The sequence below is a fragment of the Phocoena sinus genome, chromosome 8, assembly GCF_008692025.1.
Source record: "Phocoena sinus isolate mPhoSin1 chromosome 8, mPhoSin1.pri, whole genome shotgun sequence".
Classification (NCBI taxonomy): Eukaryota; Metazoa; Chordata; class Mammalia; order Artiodactyla; family Phocoenidae; genus Phocoena; species Phocoena sinus.
In genome coordinates, this window is record NC_045770.1 from 56,304,471 (window position 1) to 56,328,134 (window position 23,664).

The window sequence follows — 23,664 nt, forward strand, 5'->3', positions numbered from 1 at the left end:
CGGGTGAGGCGGAGAGCTCCGGCGAGCGGGCGAGCGCAGGCCCCGGGAGCCGAGCGCCCTCCAGAGCAGCCTGAGTGTGCGCCCCAGTCCCCGCGGGACCCCAGCAGGCCTCTGCCCGCCGGGATCCCGGGCGTGCTTCTCTGGCAGCTCGCGAAGAGGACGCCCTCGCCGCCTGCCCAGCCCGGAGAGCTCCCGGGTCCGCTGGGGTCTGCGCTCGCCGCTCCCCAGCCCTCCTGGCCAGGCGAGCGCCCCAGGAGGTGAGCAGTGGCCGCGGGCAGCGGGCGGGCTCTCAGCGGGGACCTGCCAGGGCGCGGGGCTCGGGAGTCCGAGGGGGAAGGCGTGACCCCGTTGAGCAACCGCTCCCGGTAAGCAAAGCAAGACCTTCTCCATACCTCTCTTCCGCGGCTCTCCCAGGCATTCCCCTCACCGAGCGCAGCCGCCGGGGGCTGGGGGCGCGGGCGTTAAGCGGATGAGCGGTGGAGGTGGGCTGTGAAGTTCCCGCGGCCCGCCTCGAGCCTTCCCGGCCCTGTTCCCCCCGATTCGACCCTCTCCCTCCCAGTCAGCCCGCGGATGAGGTCATGCCCGAGCCATCCCGGGGGTGGGGGACTTGGATCCTGTGGCAGAGGGTGTGTGTGGCGGGGCAGGAGAGGGAGGCAAAAGGCAGAGAACTACGGCAGCTCCTACTAAATTGGGGGACCGGGGCGGAGGCCTCGCTTTGAGACCTGCTCCCAGAAGCGGCGGGATAAGGGGGAGAACCGAGAGTTTGTTTACAGACCTGAGCTCCAGGCTAGGGGGTGGGGAGGAGGAAAGTCCTGTCCGGCCCCGAGGCAAATCTGGAGCAGCCCCGAACATCTGGCTGAGCTCGCGCACGAGCCCCACACCTCCCAACTCTCGGAGCTGAGGTGCCTCCATGACCCTCACGGTCCATAGGGGCTCGGGGTCGGGCCCAGAGGGGGTAGCGGGAGGTGCCCCGAGTTACCCCACCCCACCCTTCCCACTTCCAAAATAACCCGTCTCGCGGGCCACCGGCGCATCGTCCGCAGCCCAACAGACATATCTCAAAAGACTCGCGGCCAGGGTCAAAACCGGGTTGCGGCCCCGCCTCGCTTGGCGTCGCAGGTAATCTTGAAGCAGAATCGGCGTCACCGGTTCTCCGGGTCGGCTCTGCGAGCTGCGCACCCGGAGGCTTCAGCGCCGGCGCGCGGCGGGGACACTCAGCGCCGTCGCGCGGTGCCGGCTCCCGGCCCAGCGCAGGCTCATCCGGGAAGGGGAAGCTCGGCGTGTCTACGCCGGCTTTGCCTCAGAGGGGCAGCCGCCCTGGCAGCGGGGTTTCCAGGGCCTTCCAGAGCCCAAGGTTTACAACCACCTGTTAGAGCCGGGCCGTGGCTACTGCGCTTGCGGTGCCCAGAGTGTGCACCAGAGGTTTCCTCTCTCGCCCGCTGCAAGAGAGGTAGCTTGAACTTTATCCCCAGCGGGAGGAGGAAGGGACCCTTTATCTCTCCAAAGACACTGTGCTTTGACGCGGGCCCACTACGCGCCTGACCCCAAGGGAGGTTCCGAGCCGGGCCCGAAGCAAGGGGTCGGGCAGTTCGGGGCTGACCACGGCAAGTTGATGTCTTATAGAGAGACCAGAATTGAGAGGACACTTACTTTACACCTCATACCATCCCCAGAGGGGGGACACGGGGGTCCAGGAAGAGGAGAGGACTTGCCCAAGGTCCCAGGGCGCGGGAGGCTGCTGCGTATCCCACCTGGAACCCCGGTTTAGCGCCCCCTGGCGGGCCGGGGGCTCAGGGAGGCGAGGGCTCCCTGACCCGCGAGGCGCAGGCTGAGGGTGACCCAGCGGCCCGCGCGGCTGTCCTAGACACTCTGACACCGGACAAGAATAACCTGTCAGAACCCAGAGGCCCAGGCCAGGAGCCGCCCCTCCCCCCCCCCCCAGCGACGTGCTGGGACAGCGAAGGGAGAAGCCCGGGACTACCGGGGCCGCTCCGAAAGAGCCGGGAGTAGCTTGGACGCCTGGGTCCCCGTGCGCCGTGACCCGGGCGGCCCCTCCTCTCTCTGGGCGAGTTGGGCTGGACACGGATCCCCTGCTGTGAGTCCGGGCTCTCGTCTCTCCGAGTGCAGCCTTTTCTCCTCCCTACCCTGGAATGCTGGGCGCCTTAGGGGGGAGCCCACACTTTGGGAGGGGGTGGGGGCGAGGAGAGACAGTGGCTGGAGTTTTTGATCCTCTCCCCTCCTCCCCACCCCCCGCCATATCCAGCCGATATTTTTCTCGTTCTCAGGAGTATGGTAAACTTTCAGGGCCAGTAAGACAAAAGGTTTGGATACAGGCTGGGTGGGAAGAGGGGGCACAGTTAGACTGCGACCCCAGCTGAAACACAAACCCCCGCCTCCCCGCCCCCGTGCCATAATTCAGCAAAGTTTGTAGCGAGCGCCACGGTGTTAGGCGCCCAGCTGGGGGACTCTGCGGAGGAGAAAGAAAATGTAATTCAGAGTTTTCTCCCTGCCTTGCTCTGGGTCATGCCGAAGGCTCCAGGAAACTGGGATTTAAAATGTGTGTGTGTGTGTGTGTGTGTGCGCCCGCGCGCTTGCTTAAGGCGCACTCGTACATGCACACACTACGCAGGTAGACGTAATAGTGGAAACTTAGGCAGAGGGTAGCTCAGAAGAACCGCAGGCTACTGGAGGCTGGAAAGACCTCAGGAAATGCGTGAAGTCCAGTCCCTTGTTTTCATAAAAGGGAAAACTGAGGCTAGGGTGCTGGAAGGCTTGCCCAAGGTCACACAGTCAGATGGGAAACCCCCCCCCCCGCTTCTCGCTCAAGCGCCCCCACTAAGGCGCCTCCTTTTTCCAACTCCACAAACCCTTTAGAAAGGAATCCCTTTGTCTGCTCCTCCCCAGGGTAGAGGGGCTGAGGCTGTGTTTGCCTCCGGGAGAACGCCAGTTGTTGGTAAATTTGGAAGAAGCTGGGAAGGGAGTTAAGGATGTGAAATGAAGAGAGGGAAAAAAAGGAGAAAAAGAAAAAAGCCGGAGAAAGCGACTCTGCGGCCTGCGGGCGGGGTAAGGGCTACTCCGCGGCCCCAGGACGCCGCCTGGCGGCCGGAGGCGGCATCGCGCCGGCCCCTTGAGCTTCCCAGCTTAGCTAAGGCCAGGCTGCCCAGCCTTGGCTCCGGCCTGGGCACCATCCGACCCTCCAGAAGGGCACCGCTAGAGGGACTCAGAGGCTCAGGACCCTGAACAGCCTTCACTGTACAAAGACCTTTGCCATCCCATTTCTCATCCTCCCCTTCACAGGCTGAGAAACTGATGCCCAGAGCCAGCCCCCATTTCCCTGTCTTCTCACGGTCCATGATCTCACCGGACACCGGGTAGACATGCGAGTAAAACACGGGGCATGGACCTGCCGCTCGCTGGCTGAACAACCCTATTTCACATCTCCGCGCCTCCGTTTTCTCATCTGTGAGATGGGGGCAGTGATAGTATCTATCTCCCAGGGTTGCTGGGAGGAAAAAATGCGATCGCGTCAGGTGAATGTTCTTTTTAAAAGGTGAATTATGTCCTAATCACAATTTGAATCACAATTGTGTCCCCAGTTTACAGAGGGGGTAAACCGAGGCCCAGCAGGGAAGGAGAATGGCCAGGCCCATAATAACTAACAATTAATATTGCGGAGATGAGTACCCAGATCCTGGGCCCCGAATCTGCTCCTCCCCTTGCCCGCCCGCGGTCTCCGCCCTCGACCCCCTTCGTCTTCTTTCCGTCCCTCTCGAGAACTGTGTGCCTATCCGGGCTTCTCCCTCTGCCAAATGTCTTTCAGCCTCGCTCTCTGAGGGTCTCTCTCCCTCTCGCTGTGTCTCTGCCTGGTTTCTCCGGAGTTTCTGGTCCTGTCGCCCTCTTCGCTTCCCGCCGGGGCCGCACTAGGTGGACAATCCCTCGGCCGCGCTCCGGAGGCATTTAATTCGAGCCAGACGCCGGCCGCGTCCCGGGCTGTGCGGGGCGGGAGGCTACGCCGGCCGCGCGCCCGGCCTCCCCGGGCCCCGACCCCTCCTTTGTAATTTGAATAAAACGCCCCCCCCCCCCCCACGGCGTGGCCCCCGCCCCGCGCGCAGCCTTAACCCGCTGTCTCCGCTCTCCCCGACTGCAGGCGGCGTGCGCGCAGGAGGAGCGACGGCGGCCGGGCGCGCGGCGGGACTTCGGCGCGGCTTCCCCAGGGTGCGACCTCCCGGCGCGCCAGCCGCGCGAGGATGAGGGCGCGGCCGCAGGTCTGCCAGGCGCTGCTCTTCGCCCTGGCGCTCCAGACCAATGTGTGCTATGGCATCAAGTGGCTGTAAGTAGGGACCCGCGTCCACGCACATGGGCCCCGGGACCCGTGGCTGGGGGAGGCGGAGAGCCTTAAGGGGCCCCCTGGATCGGGCCAGCGTGCCCAAGACCCGGGAGCAGAAGTTGCCTGGCGGTCGTGGGCAAGTCACCCTTTTTAAGCCTCCTTTTCCTCCTCTGTTAAATATTGTCCTTACCTGCGGGAGGAGCAAGACTGGGCGTGGAGGACTACGGAATTGCCCTGTTCCGTGCGGCCGGGGGTTGCACAAGACCTCCACAGGGACAGATGGAAAAAGAACATGATCAAGGGGCCCAATCTAGAGGGTCTGCGCCCTACACACAAGGCCTGCTCAATATTATGTTCCTTGACAGTCTCCTGACCCTAGCTGGAGGTTCTCAAACAGTCCAGACCCCTCCACCTGGGTGACCTTGGGGAAGTGTCACTCAAGCCTCTTGGGAGCCTCAGCGTCCTCCTCTGTCAAAGGAGGGTAAGATGAGAAGCGGCTCATGAAAGAACCCCATAAACTGTCGGGTGCTGAAGGGTAGTCCTTTAGATAGAAATTATTAATGGAGGGGTAAGTGGGAGAGAGACTCCTTTCCATCCAGCAGAAGGGAGTGCCTGCTCTGTGCTGGGCTGTGGGCAGGGAGGGCAGGGAGAAAGGAGTAAAAGCCAGCCCCTTCCTGGAGGAGCTGCCCTCTGGTCTGGAAGAGATAAGCCCAGGCTGTAAATAACTCCAAGTGCCCCAGGAGAGCCCAGGGCGGTGTTGTGGGAGCCCAGAGGAGAGGAGATCACCTGGTGGGGGGCACATCCTTGGGACCCTAGGTAGATTTTTCGTGGGTGGTGCTCCTAGGATGGGCCTGAGGAGTCTCTGGGAGTTTGGTGAGTGGGGGCAGTGAGAGAAGGGCACTTTGGGTGGAGGAACTCCCTGAGCTGTGGAAAAGTCCAGGACAAGACACAGCCTAGAGTTCCAGGTCGGGGGCAGGGAGCCATGCAGATAAGACAGGAGTGGGACAGACTATGGGCTGGGGAAGGGCTTCGAGGACGGTTCATGGATTAGCTGGAAGACGGGGCAATAGTGGCTGGGCCACCGACAAACAGTCTCGAGGTCACCAGCCCTACCCCTTCTGGGGCTTAGTTATCCATTAATTCTCTTGAGAGGGGAGCCCCATCTTCTTGCATTTCTTGTTTGTAAGGAGAGGCCTGAGCTCAGCAGCTTCCCAGCCTGGGGGCACCAGCTCTTCTCAGTCAATCTTGACTAATTTTATGAGAAATCAGCCGCTCTCCTTCTACTGCTGGTACCTGGCACTGTCGCGGCTGGTGAGAACCTCTGATCAGGGAGCCCAAGCCCTCCTCACTCACCACCAACCTTTTACAGATAAGGAAACTGAGGTCCAGAGAGGGAAGGGCTTTGTTAAAGGGCTGGCCCAAGGAGGATCAGAGGCCAAGAACTGGGCTCACCCCTAGAGCGTTCTGGGGGACACTGCTATAATAATTCCCACACCACGGTGGGAACGCAGAGGCTCTGAGAAATTTACAGGCCCCCAAGCTGGCACGTGGCTGGGTAGGGTCTAAAATAGATGGCTAGTTCAGCCCAACACCCGTGCTGTCCCCACTGCATAGCCCAGGCTGCCACAAAAAATGAGTACAACTCAGTGTCTGCCTTAAAAGAGCTCCCAGCCTGTTGGGGGAGACAGACATATAAAACGTACCAAGTGGACTTTGGTCTGTGTCCTAGGAGAGGGAGCATGGGAGCCCAGAGGAGGTGTGGTTAGCCCCACATAAGGGAGGTGACTCTGAGTCTGGCTTCAAAGGATAGATAGGATTTCGATGGCCATGGGTGGAATGCAAAGCAGGCATCCTAGGCAGAAGGAACAGCAGGGGTAGGTCGATGCGTGTGGGCAAACAGAGAAGCCAGGAATTACAGGAGCTTACTAGTAAATCCCCAGAGCTTTAGACATTTAACTTTGATAACACTCCTATGAAGTAGGTGACATTCTTATCGCTACCATTTTACCAATGAGGAAACTAAGGTACAGAGAGGTTAAGTAACTGGCCCAGGGTCACACAGCTAGTTAATTAATGGTGGATGTGGGATGAGAAGCCAGGGAGACAGGCTCCATGAAGCCAAACCTCTTTGATAGTGGTTAAACTCTTGCTGGAGCTGAAGATAGAGGGGGAAGCAGGAGAAGGAGTGGAGTTTTAGAATAACAACTCTGTGTGTCTGTATATATATGTGGCCTTGGTACATGTCAGGCACTGTTCTAAGCGCTTGATGTATGTTGTTTCATTTAAGTCTCCCAACCACCATGTGAGGTGGGTTCTGCCATCACCCTCATTAATCAGAAGAGGAAGTGGAGGCTCAGTGGGTCTTTAACGAACTGGGTGTCACAGCTAATAGGCAGCAGAGGCAGGACTTAGAGTTAAGTTGGTGGCTCTGGGGCCTCTTGGTCACAGGGAGCCACAGGACAGTTGGGCACAGGGAAGGGTACGGTGGGGATGGGAAGCTGGGGACTCATCCGGGAGACTCAGCTGTCCTGGGGATGTCCCAGAGGACCCTGCTGCCCTGGGCTTTGGAAAGTGAGCTGAAGAGGAAAGGGACATTTGACATGGGAAATGAAAGTAAACGTGGCTGAGTGACCCAGATTGCCCACTCACTGGGGACCTGGGACTCAGCTTGGGCTGTCTGTGGGATAGGGGGTAAGGGAGAAGGGGTGGAAGCACCTGATCAGAAATAACCTGGGGGACCCCTCCCTACCTCACCTCCCACCCAAGCCAGGTGCTGGGAGACTCAGACCAGAAGTGTGGGCAGGGAGGATGGTTCCAGCCTTCTGTGAACCACTGGGGTTGCCCAGTGAGGGGAAGGCCTAGGGTGGGTGGGAGGACCCATAAAGGCCACTCCACCCACCCCGGTCAGCCCCAAGCCTGCTGCTTACTCCGGGGCTGGGCCTCTTGTGGAAGAGTCCTAAGAGACTCAGAAGGGACACAGCTGCCGCAGAGAGGCCAGGAGGAGCACCAGACCTGAGTTGGGAGGCCTGGGTCCCAGCCTGAGCTCTGCCAGTTCACTAGCCATGAGCCAGGCTTCAGGCAAATCAATCATGTTAGCCTCAGTTTCCTCATCTCTACAATGGGAGCGAAAGAGCCCTAGCCTGTGATAAGGAGTCCTGGGTTCTAGCTTGGCTCTGCCTCTGATTGGCTGGCTGTGTACAGGTCAGGGCAAGCCCTGCCCTTCTCTGGGCCTCAGTGTCCCCACTTCCACAATGGGGTGGGGACGCTGAGGCCCAGCGAGGGGCAGTGACTTGCCCAAGGTGGAACGTTACATGTGCTGAGCTGGAGCTGAAACCCAGGTCTTTGCACCTCCCCCGCCCCCGCCATTCCCAGGAGAACCCCAACTCCTGAATGAGAGAGACCTCGGCCACCCCAGCGGCACCCTGGGCATAGGCCTCGCCTGTGAACTCTCTGTTTCCTCCTGTCCTCTCTTCCACCCTCTCCCCCATGCACCCACCCCCAGATAAACCAAAATGTTTTCAATTAGGGGCGTGCTGCAGTGAGGCAAACCGGAGGAGATGTCCAGACGGGTAACTCCCCCACCTCCCAACCTATCCTTGATTACCTCCCCAAGGGGGCCTTAGTTAGAAACGGTCATTACCACTAATTACCAGATGACCGCATCGCCCTCCTCGGGAGTGGAATCCGCTGCCTCCCGCCTCCTGATTTCCCAGTCCGCACGCTCCCGCGAGCAGGCCTCCCCCAGCACGCCGCAGCTGGCCGCTCTGTCCCAGCCGCTCTCTCCGCAGCCCCGCGCCCACCCAGGACCTCCAGAATGCTTCCCGTTTGTCCTCTGCCCACCTGGGCAGTCTGTGCCTCATCTGGGAACATCCTCACCGGGTTTCCCTCATCGAACCTTTCTCACCACCAGCTGGGGAGGTGGATGCCTGATGACTTAAGAGATGGACAGACTGACCCAGAGTGGCCCAGGGTCCCCAGACCCCAGGATCCCAGAGGACCCCTGCTTGGGAGCCGCAACCTGAGCTCCCCAGGGAAAGTCTCAGCTTACGTTATCCACTTTCTGAGCAGGAGCCCAGGGGAAGGACCTGGGAGGCAGCCGCCCTGCATGAGTGCCTGCTGTGTGCCGGGTACCGTGCTGGGTGTTTTCTCGTGTATCTCCTGTAATCCTTCCTGTTGTGAAACACAAAAGTGGCTCAGAGGGGAAGGATGGAAGCTGGGCAAGGGTGATGGGCAGAGCAGGCTCAGGACAGGCTGAGCGTGGACGGCCCCAAGCCCAGTAGAGAGGGGACCTGGGAAGGTGAGGCCAGGTTTGAGGGAGGATGGTGTCCAGAGGAGGCCAAGCACCTGGGCACTGGAGCGCCTCAGCGTCCTCCTCTGTACAAAGGGGGTGATCATCTCCCAGGCCCCTCGGGCATTGTAAGAATGGGATGAAATGAGAGGCTCTGTAAACTGGGGAGTGCTGTGCCCACCTGGGACAGCGGGTCCATGCGCGTGGACAGTGTTTGCTAGGTAGTGTCAGAGGGGCTGTAACAACCAAGAAACAGGCTGAGGGGATGGTATCTGTCCCTGTGTGCTCACCCCTCATCCAGTATGTGTTGCCGGAATTCAGGCAGCAGGTTCCCCAGTCATAGGCAGAGTCAGGCAACCATGCCTGAGGTCCGCATCCAGATACACCAAAGGTTTCTTGCCTCGTGCCTTGGTGGGGTAGGGATGGGCCAGGGGTCGCAGTGAGGGAAGATGGCCCAAGATACCCACAGTCAATCTCAGACAGGCTGGGTTGTGCCACTCCAACCACAGACACCAGGCCGTGCCCACTTGCCCTGGGTCAGCTTCCCGGGCCTCGGGGATGATTTCTGTATTTTGGAGGTGTAGGATGAGTGGGGCATGGCAGAGAGAGGCAGCAGGAAGCAGACTCACCTATTAGTACTCGGTGTAGCACATACGAACTCATTCAGCCCCTACAAGACCTCCAGGAGTCCCCAGTTTTTAGTTGATGCTCAGAGAGGGACAGCAGTTTACCCAGGATTGCCCAGCACATAGAGGCCAGAGCTTGAGCCACAACCCAGGTCTTCTGACTCCCTCTGGTCCAAGATTCACGCGGCAACAAGCAAGGGATCCCATTTATGAATGCCCCGAGTGCTTTACATCCATTATCATATTGAAGTCTTGCCATCACCTTTTGAAGTAGAATTTATCATTTTCTTACAGCAGATGAGGCCCAGAGAGGTTGGGTAACTTACCCAGCTCACACAGCTGGTGCCCAAAGCCTGAGCTCTTCCCTGGGCCAGCCCACGAACTGGAACATCTGGGTCATTGCCTTATATCTGGGGATAGGTCTGTGCAGCCATTAGACGAGGGGCTCCTTGAGGAAAGGATCTATGTCTGGGAAGAGTTGGTGCTTAGTAAATATTTCTTCCACAAGTAGATCAAGTTCATTTATTCATTTAGGTACAGGAGGAAGGGGAAAGGCATTCCTGGCACCAGGAAAAGCCTGGGCATACGCGTGGTAGTAGGGCCGTCCCTGTCAGAGAAGCCAGGAGTCTGGTGTGACAGGTATTAAGACACATGGGGGACAAGGACGGGGGGCCAGAGAGGGCCTTAGGGCCAGGTTTTGAGGGGCCTTGAGGTCAGATGGCAGCCCTTGGCCTTGACTGAGTGGGTGCAGGAAGCTAAGGTAGGAAAAGGCCACCGACGCAGTAATCTAGTAGCTTCTATCACAGAGCCCTGACCATGATGTGTCAGCCCTGGGCAGAGCATGTGACTCACACTGAGTTAATCCCTCAGACAATGCTGGGAGATTGATGGGGGAGGAGAGGCTACTTGAATTGCTCAAGGTCACAAGGGGAGTGCGGGTGACAGAGCCAGGAGTCTGCCCAGGCCCGTGCTGTTCTTTGGCACTGGGCTGCCTCTCTTGGGATCTCAGGCCAGGGCCTCGAGGAGCTGGGCCTCACCAGGTCTCGGTCCTGACGCTGGGTGAGGTCTGCTGTGGTCCCAGCAAGTGGGGCACCTAGCACTTGGGCCTGAAGATTGGCCCCTTCTTGCCGCCTGTCCCTCCAGGGTCTCTGCTGGGTTTCCGAGGACCAGCTGGCCCTAGGGTAGGGGGTGGGTCGATGTGGAAGGCTGTGGGGTCCCTCTAGCCTCCACTTAAGAGGAGGGGCTACCTGATGCAGTCTGCTCCTCAGAGAAGGCCTGGGAGGAAGCTGAATGCAGGATCGACCCCTGGTCCTAGAGTCTTGGAATCCCAGTGCCCAGAACCAGGATCTGGAAGCTCTTAGGTCCTATAACATCACTAGAAGTCACAGGGACCCCCTAGGCCAGCATTTCCCAAAGCATGGAGGAGGTCAGCACTCCTCAAATATAGGGTTTTGTGCTCAGCAGACTTGGAAGTTAAACAAAACCAAGCCTGTTGCTTTGCTGCAGGACTTCTCAGGGCCTTTAAAATGTAAATGTGCATTACTAACTCTTCAAGGGGGGATGTAGTATATCACATTCCCCAGCTGTGCTTGATTGACCATGGATCCCTTTTTTCAGAGTGTCTCCCTGGAACCCATTCTGGGAAATACAGTTTAGAGGTATAGACACTGAGACCCAGAGAGGGACAGTGATTTATCTAAAGTCATATAGCAAGTTAATGGCTAAGTCTAATTTATCAGCAAATTGAGTGGCTCTTTAATCTTGAAATGAATCTCTTGCACGTATGTGGGATTTTACAGCCTAATAAATGGATTTGATAATTAAACGAAGCCATAGTAGGAAGCTCCTAACTCACACTGTGCATCTAGTAAATGGTCAATTAATAGTATGTATTACTAAGGTGATGATGATTATAATAATCCAGCGCTTAGCAGAGCGTCTAGCATGTTCAGGACTGAATGAATGTTGAATAAAGAGTAATCGTTCACAGCTGTGTGGCACTAAATAAGGCAGTGGATATGAGTGCTTTGTGAGCTATGAAGCTGTTTATTGTTAGTATAATTATAATAAAGCTTAGGTAGGATGGGGGCCATGATCCTATGTTATGCATGAGGGCATAAGGCCCAAAAAAGGACAGTGATGTGCCCAAGGTCACACGGGGACGGGAGGGGGGAGCCGTTACTCTGCTGGGGACAGTGCTTGGCCTCCTGGTTTCCCAGCTCCTTCCAGCAAAGGCTCCAAGACTGTGGAGGAGAGGCTGGGGCCGGTACAGCGGGTGGAAGCAGCACGGCCCCTCACAGCCCTGACTTCCCTTCCATTGGTTGCTGCCTTTTGGCCTGTGTGCAGGGCGCTCTCCAAGACCCCGGCGGCCCTGGCACTGAACCAGACGCAGCACTGCAAGCAGCTGGAGGGCCTGGTGTCCGCGCAGGTGCAGCTGTGCCGCAGCAACCTGGAGCTCATGCACACCATCGTGCACGCCGCCCGCGAGGTCATGAAGGCCTGCCGCCGGGCCTTCGCGGACATGCGCTGGAACTGCTCCTCCATCGAGCTCGCCCCCAACTACCTGCTTGACCTGGAGAGAGGTAGGGGGCCCGCGGAGGCTGCTAGGGCCTGCGGAACGCATGCGGGTGGGGTGGGGTGGATGAATTCAGGCATAAATCTATGTGTGTTTGGATAGGTGGGTGAATTCATGGATGGATGGCTGGAAGTGTGATGGGGGATGAGTGAATAGCTGGATGACGGATGGATACACGGACGGGTGGTGGACATGGGTACTGGGGCGTGAATTGTTGAATGAATGAACATACAGTGAGTGAATGTACCAGTGCGGGGAGCCTGAATGACAGTACAAATGCACGTGTACCCCTCACGCCCGAACAAAGGAATGAATGATGCAGGAAGGCCTTGGGGGTGGGGGGTCTGTAATGAGAATGCGACTGAGCCTGCCCTCGGGGCAGACAGGTGTGGAGCAGTTAATTCTAGACCATCCCGACTGAAGGTGCTGGGAAAGGCACAAAGTGATGTAGGGACTAAAGAACATCTGTGGAGAAGACTTCCCGGAGGAGGTGACTTCTGGGGGTGGATTTGGGGGTCCTATGTATCATAGAGAGGCTTTTGAAGGGTAGGAGTGCCCCAGTGCATCTCATCTTTCCCCCACACGGTGACAGCTAACGTTTGTGCAGCTCTTTACAAAGCCTCCTTCCTTCCTGAATTATCTGAGCTCCAGAGCACGCCTGTGAGGTAGGTATTATCATTCCCACTCTACAGTTAAGGATACTGAGGCTTGAGAAGGGGGGTAACTTGCTTGGACGCAAGGCCAGGACACCCCACTGCCAAGGCACGTTGGGCTCCATCTTAGTTTGCTAGGGCGGCTGTAACAAAGCCCCACGCACTGGGGGGCTTCTGACAACAGAAGAACTGACTCACGGTGCTGGAGGCTGGAAGTCTGAGGTCAGAGTCAAGGTGTCAGCAGGGGTCCCTCTGAAGACACTGGGGGAGGATTCATCCCTGCCTCTTCTTAGCTTCTGGGGACTGCCGCAGTCTTCGGTGCTCCGGTGCTCCTTGGCTTGTAGCTGCATCACTTCGGTCTCTGCCTCTGTCGCATGGCCTCCGCCCTCTTTGTCTCTGTATCCCAAATTCCGTCTTCCTATAAGGACACCAGTCATTGCATTAGGGCGCACTCTGCTCCATCTAATGACCTCATCTGAGGTCAGTTACACCTGCAGAGAGCCTATTCCTAAATAAGGTCACATTCACAGGGACCAGGGGTCAGGACTTGACCATATCTTTTCAGGGGACACATTTCACCCCACAGCAGGCTCTTTGCTCACTGGTCTTTGAGGAGCTCAGGCACTGGGCCTTCTGTTCCCGAAAGCAGCCCCTAACACTGGGTGCAGGGCAAGCAGGGAGGAAAGTGCAGCATGGTGAGTGTGTGAGTGAGGGTGTGCCCTGGGGGGCTGGCTTTGCATGCTTTGTGAGAGAGTGTGCAGGTCAGCTAGTGCGTTTGGGGGAGGATGGGGGCGTGACAGATGAATGGTCGTCGTGCCATCCTCCACCTGCTTGCTGCCCCTGTCCCCACCCGACCCCGCAGAGGCAGGCGGGCACCAGGCTGCCTCTCTTGGGATCTCAGGCCAGGGCCTCGAGGAGCTGGGCCTCACCAGGTCTCGGTCCTGACGCTGGGTGAGGTCTGCTGTGGTTCCAGCAAGTGGGGCACCTAGCACTTGGGCCTGAAGATTGGCCCCTTGGCCTCAGGTCTGGGCAGGGTCCTATCCCCGGGTCGCCCGCCCCGGCTGACCCCACACCTCCCCACAGGGACCCGGGAGTCAGCCTTCGTGTATGCGCTGTCGGCGGCCGCCATCAGCCACGCCATCGCCCGGGCCTGCACCTCCGGCGACCTGCCCGGCTGCTCCTGCGGCCCCGTCCCAGGTGAGCCACCCGGGCCCGGGAACCGCTGGGGAGGATGTGCGGACAACCTCAGCTACGGGCTCCTCATGGGGGCCAAGTTTTCCGATGCTCCTATGAAGGTGAAAAAAACAGGATCCCAAGCCAATAAACTGACGCGTCTACACAACAGTGAAGTGGGGAGACAGGTAACCACCCCCCCCAGATGGTTGTGCTTGTGCCAATTGGCTGGAAAAGGGCCGCCCAGTGTGCCCCAGTGGAGGGGTGGCGGGGGGACGGGCCCTGATCCACCCACACTGATGTGCTCCTGGCCTCCCCTGGCTCTTCCCTCTCCAGCTGCTTGGGGCTTGCCTGGCTCCTCCTCCTCCAGGGGGTCCACCAGGATTTGGGCTGGAGAACGTCGGTGGAGCAGAAGGAGCACTGAGCTGGGAGTCAGGAGCTCTAAACTCACTGTGTGACATTGGGCGAGTCACTTCCTCCCTGGCCTCAGTTGTTCCCATCTATAAAATGGGGTGGGTTGGTGCTCTCTGGTCCCCACTGGTCACGTTCCTCAGGCTCTTCCTCTGGGGCTCTGGGCTAAGGCCGGTGTGGAAGGAAGCATGGAGAGGGCTGCAGAGCAGCAGACCCTTGCTAAAGGGTCGTCTCCTTGGATCTAATGGGGACTCTCTCCCAGCTCCAAAACCCACCCCAACCTCCTAAAGACGGTTTCCCCTCCATGTCGGTTATTATCAGTGTTGCATTAATTCCTCACCTCATTCCACAGGAGGTTGGGGTGAATGCATAAATGAATGAATGGACCTTTTTAATTTTTGAAAATTAAAAAAAAGAAACAACTTTGTACCAATCGGTGTGCCAGACACTGTGGTGGGTCCTTGACTAGTTTTCTCTCCCGTAGTCCACAAAACCACACTGTGAAGGGGTACTGTTACCCCTCCTTACAGATGGGGAACTGGTCCTGGAGGGGCAGAGTGTCCGGTGTGGATGGCATCTCATGACCTCTTCCCTGCAGCCCCGTTAGGCCCAATTACACAGAAGCTCCACGTGGGGCAGAAGGAGCTTAGGTGGCTTGGCCAAGGACACACAGTGCAATGGAGCCCAGGTCTATGGGACTCCAGGTCTAGAGGTTTCCTTGTCCTCAACTTCCTCTCTCTCTGGTCTCCCTCTTGTAAGGATTCTAGGACGTCCAGGCCATTTTTGGGCAGTTGGGGAAACTGAGGCCAAGTCACCCTGTGGATCTGTAGCAGAACCTGGCTAGGGACCCAGAACTCCTGCCTCCCAACCCTGCTGGCCCACGCCCGCAACACCCTTGGAAACCCATTGGGAGCCCTTCACCCAGCCTCCTGCCCGAGAACCCAGCCCCACTCCTGCCCGTGGCCAGGCCTGAGCCTCGTGCTGCCAGGGGTACAGCCGTCCCATCCCACAGTGCAGTCCAAACAGGGTCCTCAGCCTCAGAGGCACATCAGCCCTTTCCCAGGGGCCCTGATGCCAAGGAGCTGGCCTCCCTGGGGCCGTCTGCAAGGACCCGGGATGGTAGATGACAGCGCGTTCAGCACCGGCACCGTGGCCTCAGGAAGCCTGGGCCCCTTCCCGCCGTCTGAGCTGAGGAGCTGAATGTGGTTTACCTCTCCTGGATGACTCAGAAGTACCTTGTGCCCTTGGGAGGCTGAATGTGCCCTGCAGTCGGGTTCACTTCATTATGTGCTCTCCACAGGCTTTGCTGAGACAGTTCCAGACTCTAGACCCAAGTGGACTCCCTCATTCCCCACTTCCTGGCACTGTGAGGGGTAGGGAGCCCTGGGACCTTGACCAGCTTCCTCACTAACTCCCTGTGTGATTTTGGGCAAGTCCTTGCCCTCTGTGTGCCTCAGTTTCCCCATCTTTTTGATGCAGGGGTAGGCCCAGGGGACCCATAACCCTTGCAGTGCAGTACACAGGGCAGGCGGGGGGTGGGGTGGGCAGAGGGATCTGAGTCCTGTGTGCAAGGAGTTGGCGCTTAGACTGCAGAACTGAAAGGCCTGCAGAAGGCGTCCCAACTCATGCCCCTCAGGTACGCAGGGATAAACTGAGGCCCGTGGAAGATGGTGGCACAGAGTCACTTCCAAAGCCAGGGCTAGTGTCTCCCCAGGCCCCAAGCCCAGGCCTCCCCTCTCCACCATAATTCTTAGACTGATTTTTCGAAACCAAATATTGATTTAACTTCTGTAGTTCACAAAACTCTTTCATATGTCATCTCGTTGAATCCTTTCAATGTCTCTGCAAGGTAGCAGTTACACACCCGCTCAGCACACATGAAGACAGGTGCTGAGTGGTGACGCGGCACCGGGCAGCAGAGGGGACGGCCAGCCAGGTCAGGGCCACCCCCCGCAAGCACCCACCTCTTGCCTCTTCTTCCCTCCTTCCCTTCCTTTTCTTCTCCCCACCACCTTCTTTTCAGCAAGCATTTTGTGAGAGAGAAAAAGCATAGAATAATGAAAAGCCATGGCTTTTGGAATTGCCCTCAGACCTGGGTTCAAATCCCAGCCCAAGATCTTCTAGCTGTGTAGCCTTGGGCAAGAGACTCAGCCTCGCTGAGCCTTCATTTCCTGTTTTTTAAATGGAGAAATGAATGATATCCCCCATGAAGGGCTTCTGTGATGATGAAGCCATTTTAAGTGTGAGAGCACTTGGTACACTAGGTGTATAAATGGCGTCCGTTAGCCCTGCAAAAGCCACTCTCTTCCTGCCCCTCCCAGCTGCCCCCCAGGTTGGAGGAGGAGCTAAGGATCCACAACACCCCCCAGCTTTAGAACAAAAAGCCCTGTCACTTGAGGCCCAGAGCAGATGGTGACTCCCTGAGAGCACTGGCAGGCAGAAGGGTGGGGCAGGGCCCCGGGGCAGGGCAGGGAGGGGGCTCTGGCTGCCCAGCCCGACGCCCTCCGCTGTCCGCAGGCTCTGCGTGCCTCTCTGGAAATGAAGTGTAAGTGCCACGGGGTGTCTGGCTCCTGCTCCATCCGCACCTGCTGGAAGGGGCTGCAGGAGCTTCGGGATGTGGCCGCCGACCTCAAGACCCGCTACCTGTCGGCCACCAAGGTGGTGCACCGACCCATGGGCACCCGCAAGCACCTTGTGCCCAAGGACCTGGACATCCGGCCTGTGAAGGACTCGGAGCTCGTCTATCTGCAGAGCTCCCCTGACTTCTGCATGAAGAACGAGAAGGTGGGCTCCCATGGGACGCAGGACAGGTAAGGGCCCGCCGCCAGCTTGGCAGGAAGGGTCAGCCATGTGGCACATGCCCCATCCCAGCTCGGGGCCAGGCACACAGTCAGCATTTGGGGAACGGAGTCCCCGCCCAGTTGAACGCCAGGTGGAGGTGTGGGGTCCCAGGGGCCCCTGGCAGAGCTCCTGGGCGTGGCTGTTATGTACCTTGCCCAGGCAGGGGCTCCTGGGGAATGGAGGCTCGTGGGAGGCCCCCATCCCATCTGCCCCCTAGTGTGGGAGACAGAGGGGAAGAGACAGTGACTGTATTGGGGGACAGGGGCTGGGAAAGAGGCTGCCTGACATAAAATAGATCCTCAGTAAATGTCCATCAAATGAATAAGCGAAGGATAAATGTCATACAACCTGTGAGCTGGACCAATGAACTGAGGCACAAGGGGAGGTGGGAGCAGTGGCCAGCCCGTGGCCGCACAGGAAGTCTGCACAGTGTGGTGCTGGAACCAGGACAAGCGCTTTTCAGAGGGGCAGCAGGAGAGTGAGGTCGGCCTGCATTCTGTGGAGAGACGGCGCTCCCATGCCCCCGCCTGCGTTCACCCACCTCCCAGATCCCAGCTTTCTCCCCCCGGTCCCCCATTTCGGAGCCAGAGCTGGCGTCCCTACAGCAGGTCCCATCACAGCTGCTGAAGCCGATTCAGGACAGGAGAGAAGGAGGGAGCCAGTGGTGACTACAGACCTACTATGTGCCAGGAAGGGCTGGTGAGGATTCAGGGGAGCAGCTCTTCCCAGAGATGGTTCAGGAGGAATCCAGTCCTGAAATGCTATAAAGAAATAGTTCTGCAGTCAAATACGTTTGGAAGTTCTCTTTGGCAATTTGCAAGGCACGAGAACATATTAAAGGCTCTGAGGAATCCCGCAGTAAAGGATCTGTCTAAGCCAGTGTTTCCCAGAGGTGTTTGGCTGTGGAACTCTTTTATTAAGGAGCCCCTAATAGCATTCCACAAAACTAGTGTTCTTCCAGGTTAAAAGAATATTGAACCAGAGTGAGGGTGTCTGAGAACGTGTCTGGCACATAGTTGGTTCCTGGCCAGCTTTTGCTTCCTCCTCAGCCCACGTTCCTGTCTCCAGGAGAGGGGGACTGCTTTGGGGGGCTCCATCCTCACAGGCCAGGGCAGCAGGCTCTGCAAGGAGGCCCAGGCTCCCATCTGGAGGCCAGATTGAGAGACTCAGGCAGAATGAAGATGGAACCAGGTCAGGCCAGGGAGACAGGAAGGAGCGAGAGTCTGGGCTGAGGCAGGCAGGGTGGGTGTGATGAGGATGGGGTTGGGGGGAAGATTCTAGAACCCAGAGGACCTGGGGGAAGCACATTGAGGACCCCAGAGCAAAGAGAGGGTCTCCCTGGATCCACGGGGCGCTGTGTGTGTGTGTGTGTGTGTGTGTGCGTGCATCAGGGAAGGACAGCTCCCACCCTGACGCTGCAGTTTCCTAGCTGTGGGACCTTGAGCAAATCCCTTCACCTACCTGAGGCTCAAGTCTCATCTTCTGTGCCAAGAGGATGATACCAGTCACCTGGGAAGGTTGGCAAGTGATTCTAATCACATTTACGGAGCAGCCCCTCCTTGCCGGGTGGTGTCAGTGCCGTAGGAAGGGTTTGTGAATGACAGTCTCCCCTCCCCGAGGCTGCCAGGCCTCTTCCTTCCCAGCTGTCCCGACTCTGCACCTAGGACTTGCCCCCAAACTATTGACGAGGAGGCCCCATTCCACAGCACCAGCTACCACCCTTGGTTTCTCAGAATGCTATCCCCCACCGCCCCCAGGCTTCCTGCCATGCTCAGCCCTGGGCCTCTGCAGACAGCTGTATGGGTCAGCTCCTCCTGCAGTAATAAACAGCCCCTACATCTCAGTGGTTCACAACCACAGACACTTCTTACAGCATTACATGAGGCTCTTGCAGGCACCAGGTATGGGGAGGGACATCAGGTGCTCAGACTGTGACAGGGAAAACGGGGAGCCCAGAGGGGCCCTGACTCAGCCTAGACATCAAGGAAGGCTGCCTGGAGGAGGGGAAACGTGAGCTTTACTAGATTAGGGATTTGGGGGGTACAGGGGGTTGGATGCAAATGAGCTTTGTTAACTGTAAAAGGCAGGTACACAGGTGGTACACGTGGCTGGGCCCCTAGCTGGGCAAGATGCCCTCCTCAAATCCAGCCTGGTGAACTGAAGCCTCCTCAGCCGTTCCTATTCCAAACTCTGAAACCTGCCCTTTCTCCAGGCCCCAGCCTCCCCAGCTCCCCCTCACGGGCACCATCGCGGGTCCCGTCTGGCTCTGAGGTTGGAGGCCTGGTTTCAAACACTGCATGTCAGGGACCCAGAAATAAAAATGAAACTCTGCCCCCCTTCCACTGCCCTTTCCTAGAGGAGTCATCCAGAGACCTTCAGGTTCAGGCTGAGGGAGACTAATGGTGTCGAGTGACTAAACAAAGACCAGAAATGTTAAGTGACTTGCCTTAAGTCACACAGCCAGTAAGCAGCAGAGCTGGGATTTGAACCCAGGTCTGTCTGGCTCTGGGGCCTGTGTTCTTTCTGCTCTTCCCTCCTGCCCGGAACTGCTTACAGTCCCCACACGCAGGTTGCCGTCTCCTCCTGACTCCCCCTCCAAAGTGCTCCCCTGCTTCCTTCCCCATGGCTCCTTCCCAGCTCAGGCTTCAGCTTCTCTTACTCAGCTGCTGCTGGCAGCAGCCTCCCTGGCCTCCCTGCCTCCAGCCCTGCTCCTCCATCCATCTCTCAGTCCCCTTAGATTAGGTCAGGTCAGGGTGTTTGTCCTCCTTGGCCCCAACACCCTTTCTTCTCCCCTCCGTCTTAGATTCCTGTTCATCTTTCATGCAATGGCCTGGATGATCCCTCCCCCTCCAGGAAGCCTTCCTGAGCTCTCACAGACCCCGTGCTCACCCTGTGTGATGCTGGGCAAGTCCCTTCCCCATTCTGTGCCTCAGTTTCCCCATCAGGAAATATGAGGGTTGGATTTGATCATGTCTAGGGCTTGCCCACCTCAGACATTCTGGGATTCCTTGGTCCACATGGCTGTGGGGATCCAGCTGCATCCCATGACAGCATCCCTGTCGAGCCTAAGCCCAGCTAGATGAAATGCCAACCTGCACAGATGTTTCTTCGCTAGACAGAAGAACTGATGGCAAGGATATTTGGGTCTTATAGCGACCTTCAGTGTCTTCTTTGCCCACAGGACTGATTCAGGAAGAAATGCAGCCCCTGGCAGCCCATGGGTTCTCTGCCCTTTAGGGTGGGGAGAATATACACTGGATTTGGTTTCAGGACCCCTGAGCTTGAGCCCTGCTTATCCACAAACTCCTATGAGACCTTGAGCAGGCCTCTGCCCTTTGCTGAGCCTGTTTCCATCTGTAAAATGGGCATAGTAATTCCACTGACCCAAAGACGCTGCTTGCCTCGGATAAGATAAAATACTGGAGGGAAGCGCCTGGTTCAAAGGGGCAAATTATTGACGGACCCTCTGTCTCCACCAAGACAGTGCCAAACGCTCAGTTTGCCTCACAGCCGATGCCATTTGTTTGTTTCAGAATTTATCCTGGGATTCTAAAAGTAAAAACGATCTTTACGCTTGTTACAATATAATTAAGGATTAAGTACGAAGACAGGATTATTAGACAGTGGTTTGAGACACTTTCAAGTATTTAGAAGTAGAAGATATAGGAAAAGAGACAAAGGGAACAAAACACCCCCTCATTTTGACGAATGCCTATTGGAAATATAGGGAAAAGTGAGAAGTACCCCTGGGAAAGAGGGTTACTTTAAATTCCCCAAAGACCAAAACACCGTCCAAGGGGGACTGAGGCTGCAGCCGTGGTCAGAGGAGGCTGGGGCTGCCTGACTGGGAGTGGAGGGACTGGTGGGTGACAGGATGCTCACTGACCTCTCCTCCCCCTCCAGGCAGTGCAACAAGACGTCGCATGGCAGTGACAGCTGTGACCTCATGTGCTGTGGACGCGGCTACAACCCCTACACAGACCGTGTGGTCGAGCGGTGCCACTGCAAGTACCACTGGTGCTGCTATGTCACCTGCCGCAGGTGTGAGCGCACGGTGGAGCGCTACGTCTGCAAGTGAGGCTGCTCCGCTCCTCGGGGACCCTCAGAGGCTGGCCAGGGGGCCTGGAGATGCCCCATGGATTTTGGCTTGTGAATTCCAGATGCTAGACGTGGAAGGAGGCTTGTCCTTTGCCTCCACTTGGAAACCACCAGGAACAGAAGGCCGGGCCACTCGGGAAAGAGGGCCAGGACATCAAAGGAAACCGACAAGATTAAAAATAACCTGGCAGCCCGAGGCCCTGGAGTGCCCACCTGCTGCCTTCCAGGCGGGTCTAAGAAGCCAGGGGCATGGGTTTGGCAAGACTGGTACAGACTCGACCTTTCCTAGCCAGAGACTCCAGCCTCCTGGGAAGTGGGAGGTCAGCCTCTCCTCACCAGAATGTTCTGCAGGCCTAGCCCTCGAGACCCCCGGCCCACCCCAGGGTCTGAGCCTACTGGGCCCACCACATGGAACCACTAGCTTGGGTTGTAAATGTTTCTTTGTTTTGTTTTGTTTTTCTTCCTCTGGGATGTGGGAGCTACAGAAATATTTATAAAACATAGCTTTTTCTTTGGGGTGGCTGGCCTCAATTCCTCTTTATATATTTTATATATATAAATATATATATATATATATATATGACGATCTGTATTTTAAACAAGCTCTTTAAACAGCTGTATGAAATAAATGCTGAGAACCCCAGGCCGCCCCTGCAGTTTCTGGCCTCCTCAAGTGAGCTCAGAGGATCCTGGGGCTGGTTGGGTGAAGTCTCCGGTTCCCAGGCAAGGCGGCGTCCGATTGATGTTCCCCACACACTCCACCACCCAGCTCAGGCCCCAGCCTCCTTGTAAGATCTCCCGGTCAAGGGTGAGGACAGACGTCTTGAAACCCAAACCCAGCTGGCAGACTCTTTGTTCCCCAGGGACACACATGCAGGCGCACATAGCTTGGCTGTGTCATCAGACCTGCTAAGTGGCTTCAAGAGAAAACCTACCCGGGAGCTGGGAATGCAGACCTCGGGGAGGTGGTGGCAGAACCGCGCCCCAGCTAGCCCTAGCAGGGTTTCTGTGTGAAACCTGTAGGGAAGGCTTTTCCCTCCCTAGCCTCAGTTTCTCCGTTTGTAAAGCTGGTGGTGGAAATTGAGGGGTGGTTGGAAAAGGCCCCCAGCTTCGTGTCTGGACCAGGCTGGCTGCAGTGGGCGTGGTTGGATTCCTGTTCTGTTTTGAAGGTGGAGCCATTAGATTTGTTCTTTTCATGGCTGTGGGACTTGAAGGCGAGGAGGACCAAGAAGGACTACAAAGGTTTTGGCCGTGTGCTTGGACGCACGCATGCTGGGACGGGGGTGGAGAGAGAACTATAGGGTTCAGACTTGGTGGAGATTGTGATGTCGGTTGGGTCCCAAGTGGAAATCCTGAGTAGACGGGAAGATAAGCCGGGCTCTGAGGAGAGCCTGGGGCTGAGATGCACCTTTGGACATTGTCACTAAAAGGCGGGATAGAAAAGCAAAGAGGGCCAAGGCTTGGGCCTGTAGCATTTGCACTTTGGAGGTCGGGGAGATGAAGAGGAAAAGAGGCGAAGAGACCAAGAGGTAACAGCCAGGAAGATGGAGAATCCTGGGGGTCTTAGCTGTTGCCAAGTGAATAGAGGGTCTTGGAGGGGTGTGGGTCCCAGTTGCTCTGTGAGCTTCAGCCTCTCTTCCTGGGATATGAACAGCACTGATGAGCAAGTAAAGTGTATCCTGGGCTACAGTAGGTCCCCCAAGTGGAAGTAATTATTAATCATCTGTATCTGCTCTGGCTGTGGGGTGACCACACCAGACAAAGGATGTGAAAGAACATTATAAACTGGACTTTGGTGCACAGGGAGGAGACACAAACGCTGAGAGGAGAGCTCTCCACTCCCCAGAGCCAACTGAGACACAACCTGGGATGGTGGGGGCAGATCCAGGGTGGGATGGCGTGGACACGCCCACAGAGGCTGGACCAATCACAGGGTGGGAAGAGGAAGGGCTGTGTGGCCAGAGTCACAGAATCAGAGGCTGGAAGGAACCTCGCTCGAGGTTAGTCTTCTGGTCTCTCAATCTGTTTTGCAGATGAGGAAATTCCAAGATGGGAAGGGCCTTTCCTGTGGTCACAGAACTGATAAGAGGCCGAGGGCCGGTGGTGGGGCATTGCAGGGCGGGCCTCCCACCAGCATCTCTGCAGAAAGCTCAGCCTCTGTTGAACAAGCACCTGGAGTGTGTGCTCTCCCAGGTTCAGGGCCGCCCCTGCTCCACATTGGCTCCCATGGCCAATAAAACCAATCCCCAGTTCCCTGGTCTAGCATACAAGTCCCCTCCCCCGGGCCCCAGGTGACTCTTCCAGCCACATTTCCTGCAACTTCCCAGGCACCCTTTCTGTTCAGCCTCCCTTTGGGTATCTGCTGTTCTTTCACAGCAGGCCTGGAATGTCATTTTCCGTGCTGGAATCCCACTCAGCCTTCACAGCCATCTCTACAAAGCCTTTCCCGATGCCCTCAAGCTCTATACAACCCTTTGAACCTTTAAAGCAGCCATCACACTCATGCTCACAGTGGCCCACTCTTCCTCCAAGGCCCAAGTAAATGGTCCCCTCCTCCAGGAAGTCTTCCCTGACCACCCCCAGCCTGGGCCAGTGGCCTCTTCTGGGTTCCCACGGCCTCTGTGTTCCTCTCCCACTTTGCACTGAGCCAAGGTGCTGTAGAGGTTTGTGTT

General features: G+C 57.3%; 1 protein-coding gene across 3 annotated transcripts; it reads left to right on the forward strand.

Moving 5' to 3' along the window:
• Positions 1–21,635, forward strand: WNT11 (Wnt family member 11). 3 transcript variants are annotated; one of them, XM_032641896.1, is made up of 6 exons: positions 1–365; positions 4,148–4,330; positions 11,588–11,823; positions 13,553–13,830; positions 16,571–16,863; positions 20,798–21,635. In XM_032641896.1, the coding sequence occupies exons 2-6, from the start codon at positions 4,248–4,250 to the stop codon at positions 20,970–20,972; spliced, it is 1,065 nt and encodes a 354-aa protein (XP_032497787.1). In that variant the 5' UTR covers positions 1–365; positions 4,148–4,247; the 3' UTR covers positions 20,973–21,635. The 3 variants fall into 3 exon arrangements, with proteins under 3 accessions (XP_032497787.1, XP_032497786.1, XP_032497789.1); XM_032641895.1 differs by having other exon boundaries at positions 1–257; XM_032641898.1 differs by lacking the exons at positions 16,571–16,863; positions 20,798–21,635 and adding an exon at positions 13,979–15,425 and having other exon boundaries at positions 1–257.
• Positions 21,636–23,664: the final 2,029 nt, after the last annotated feature.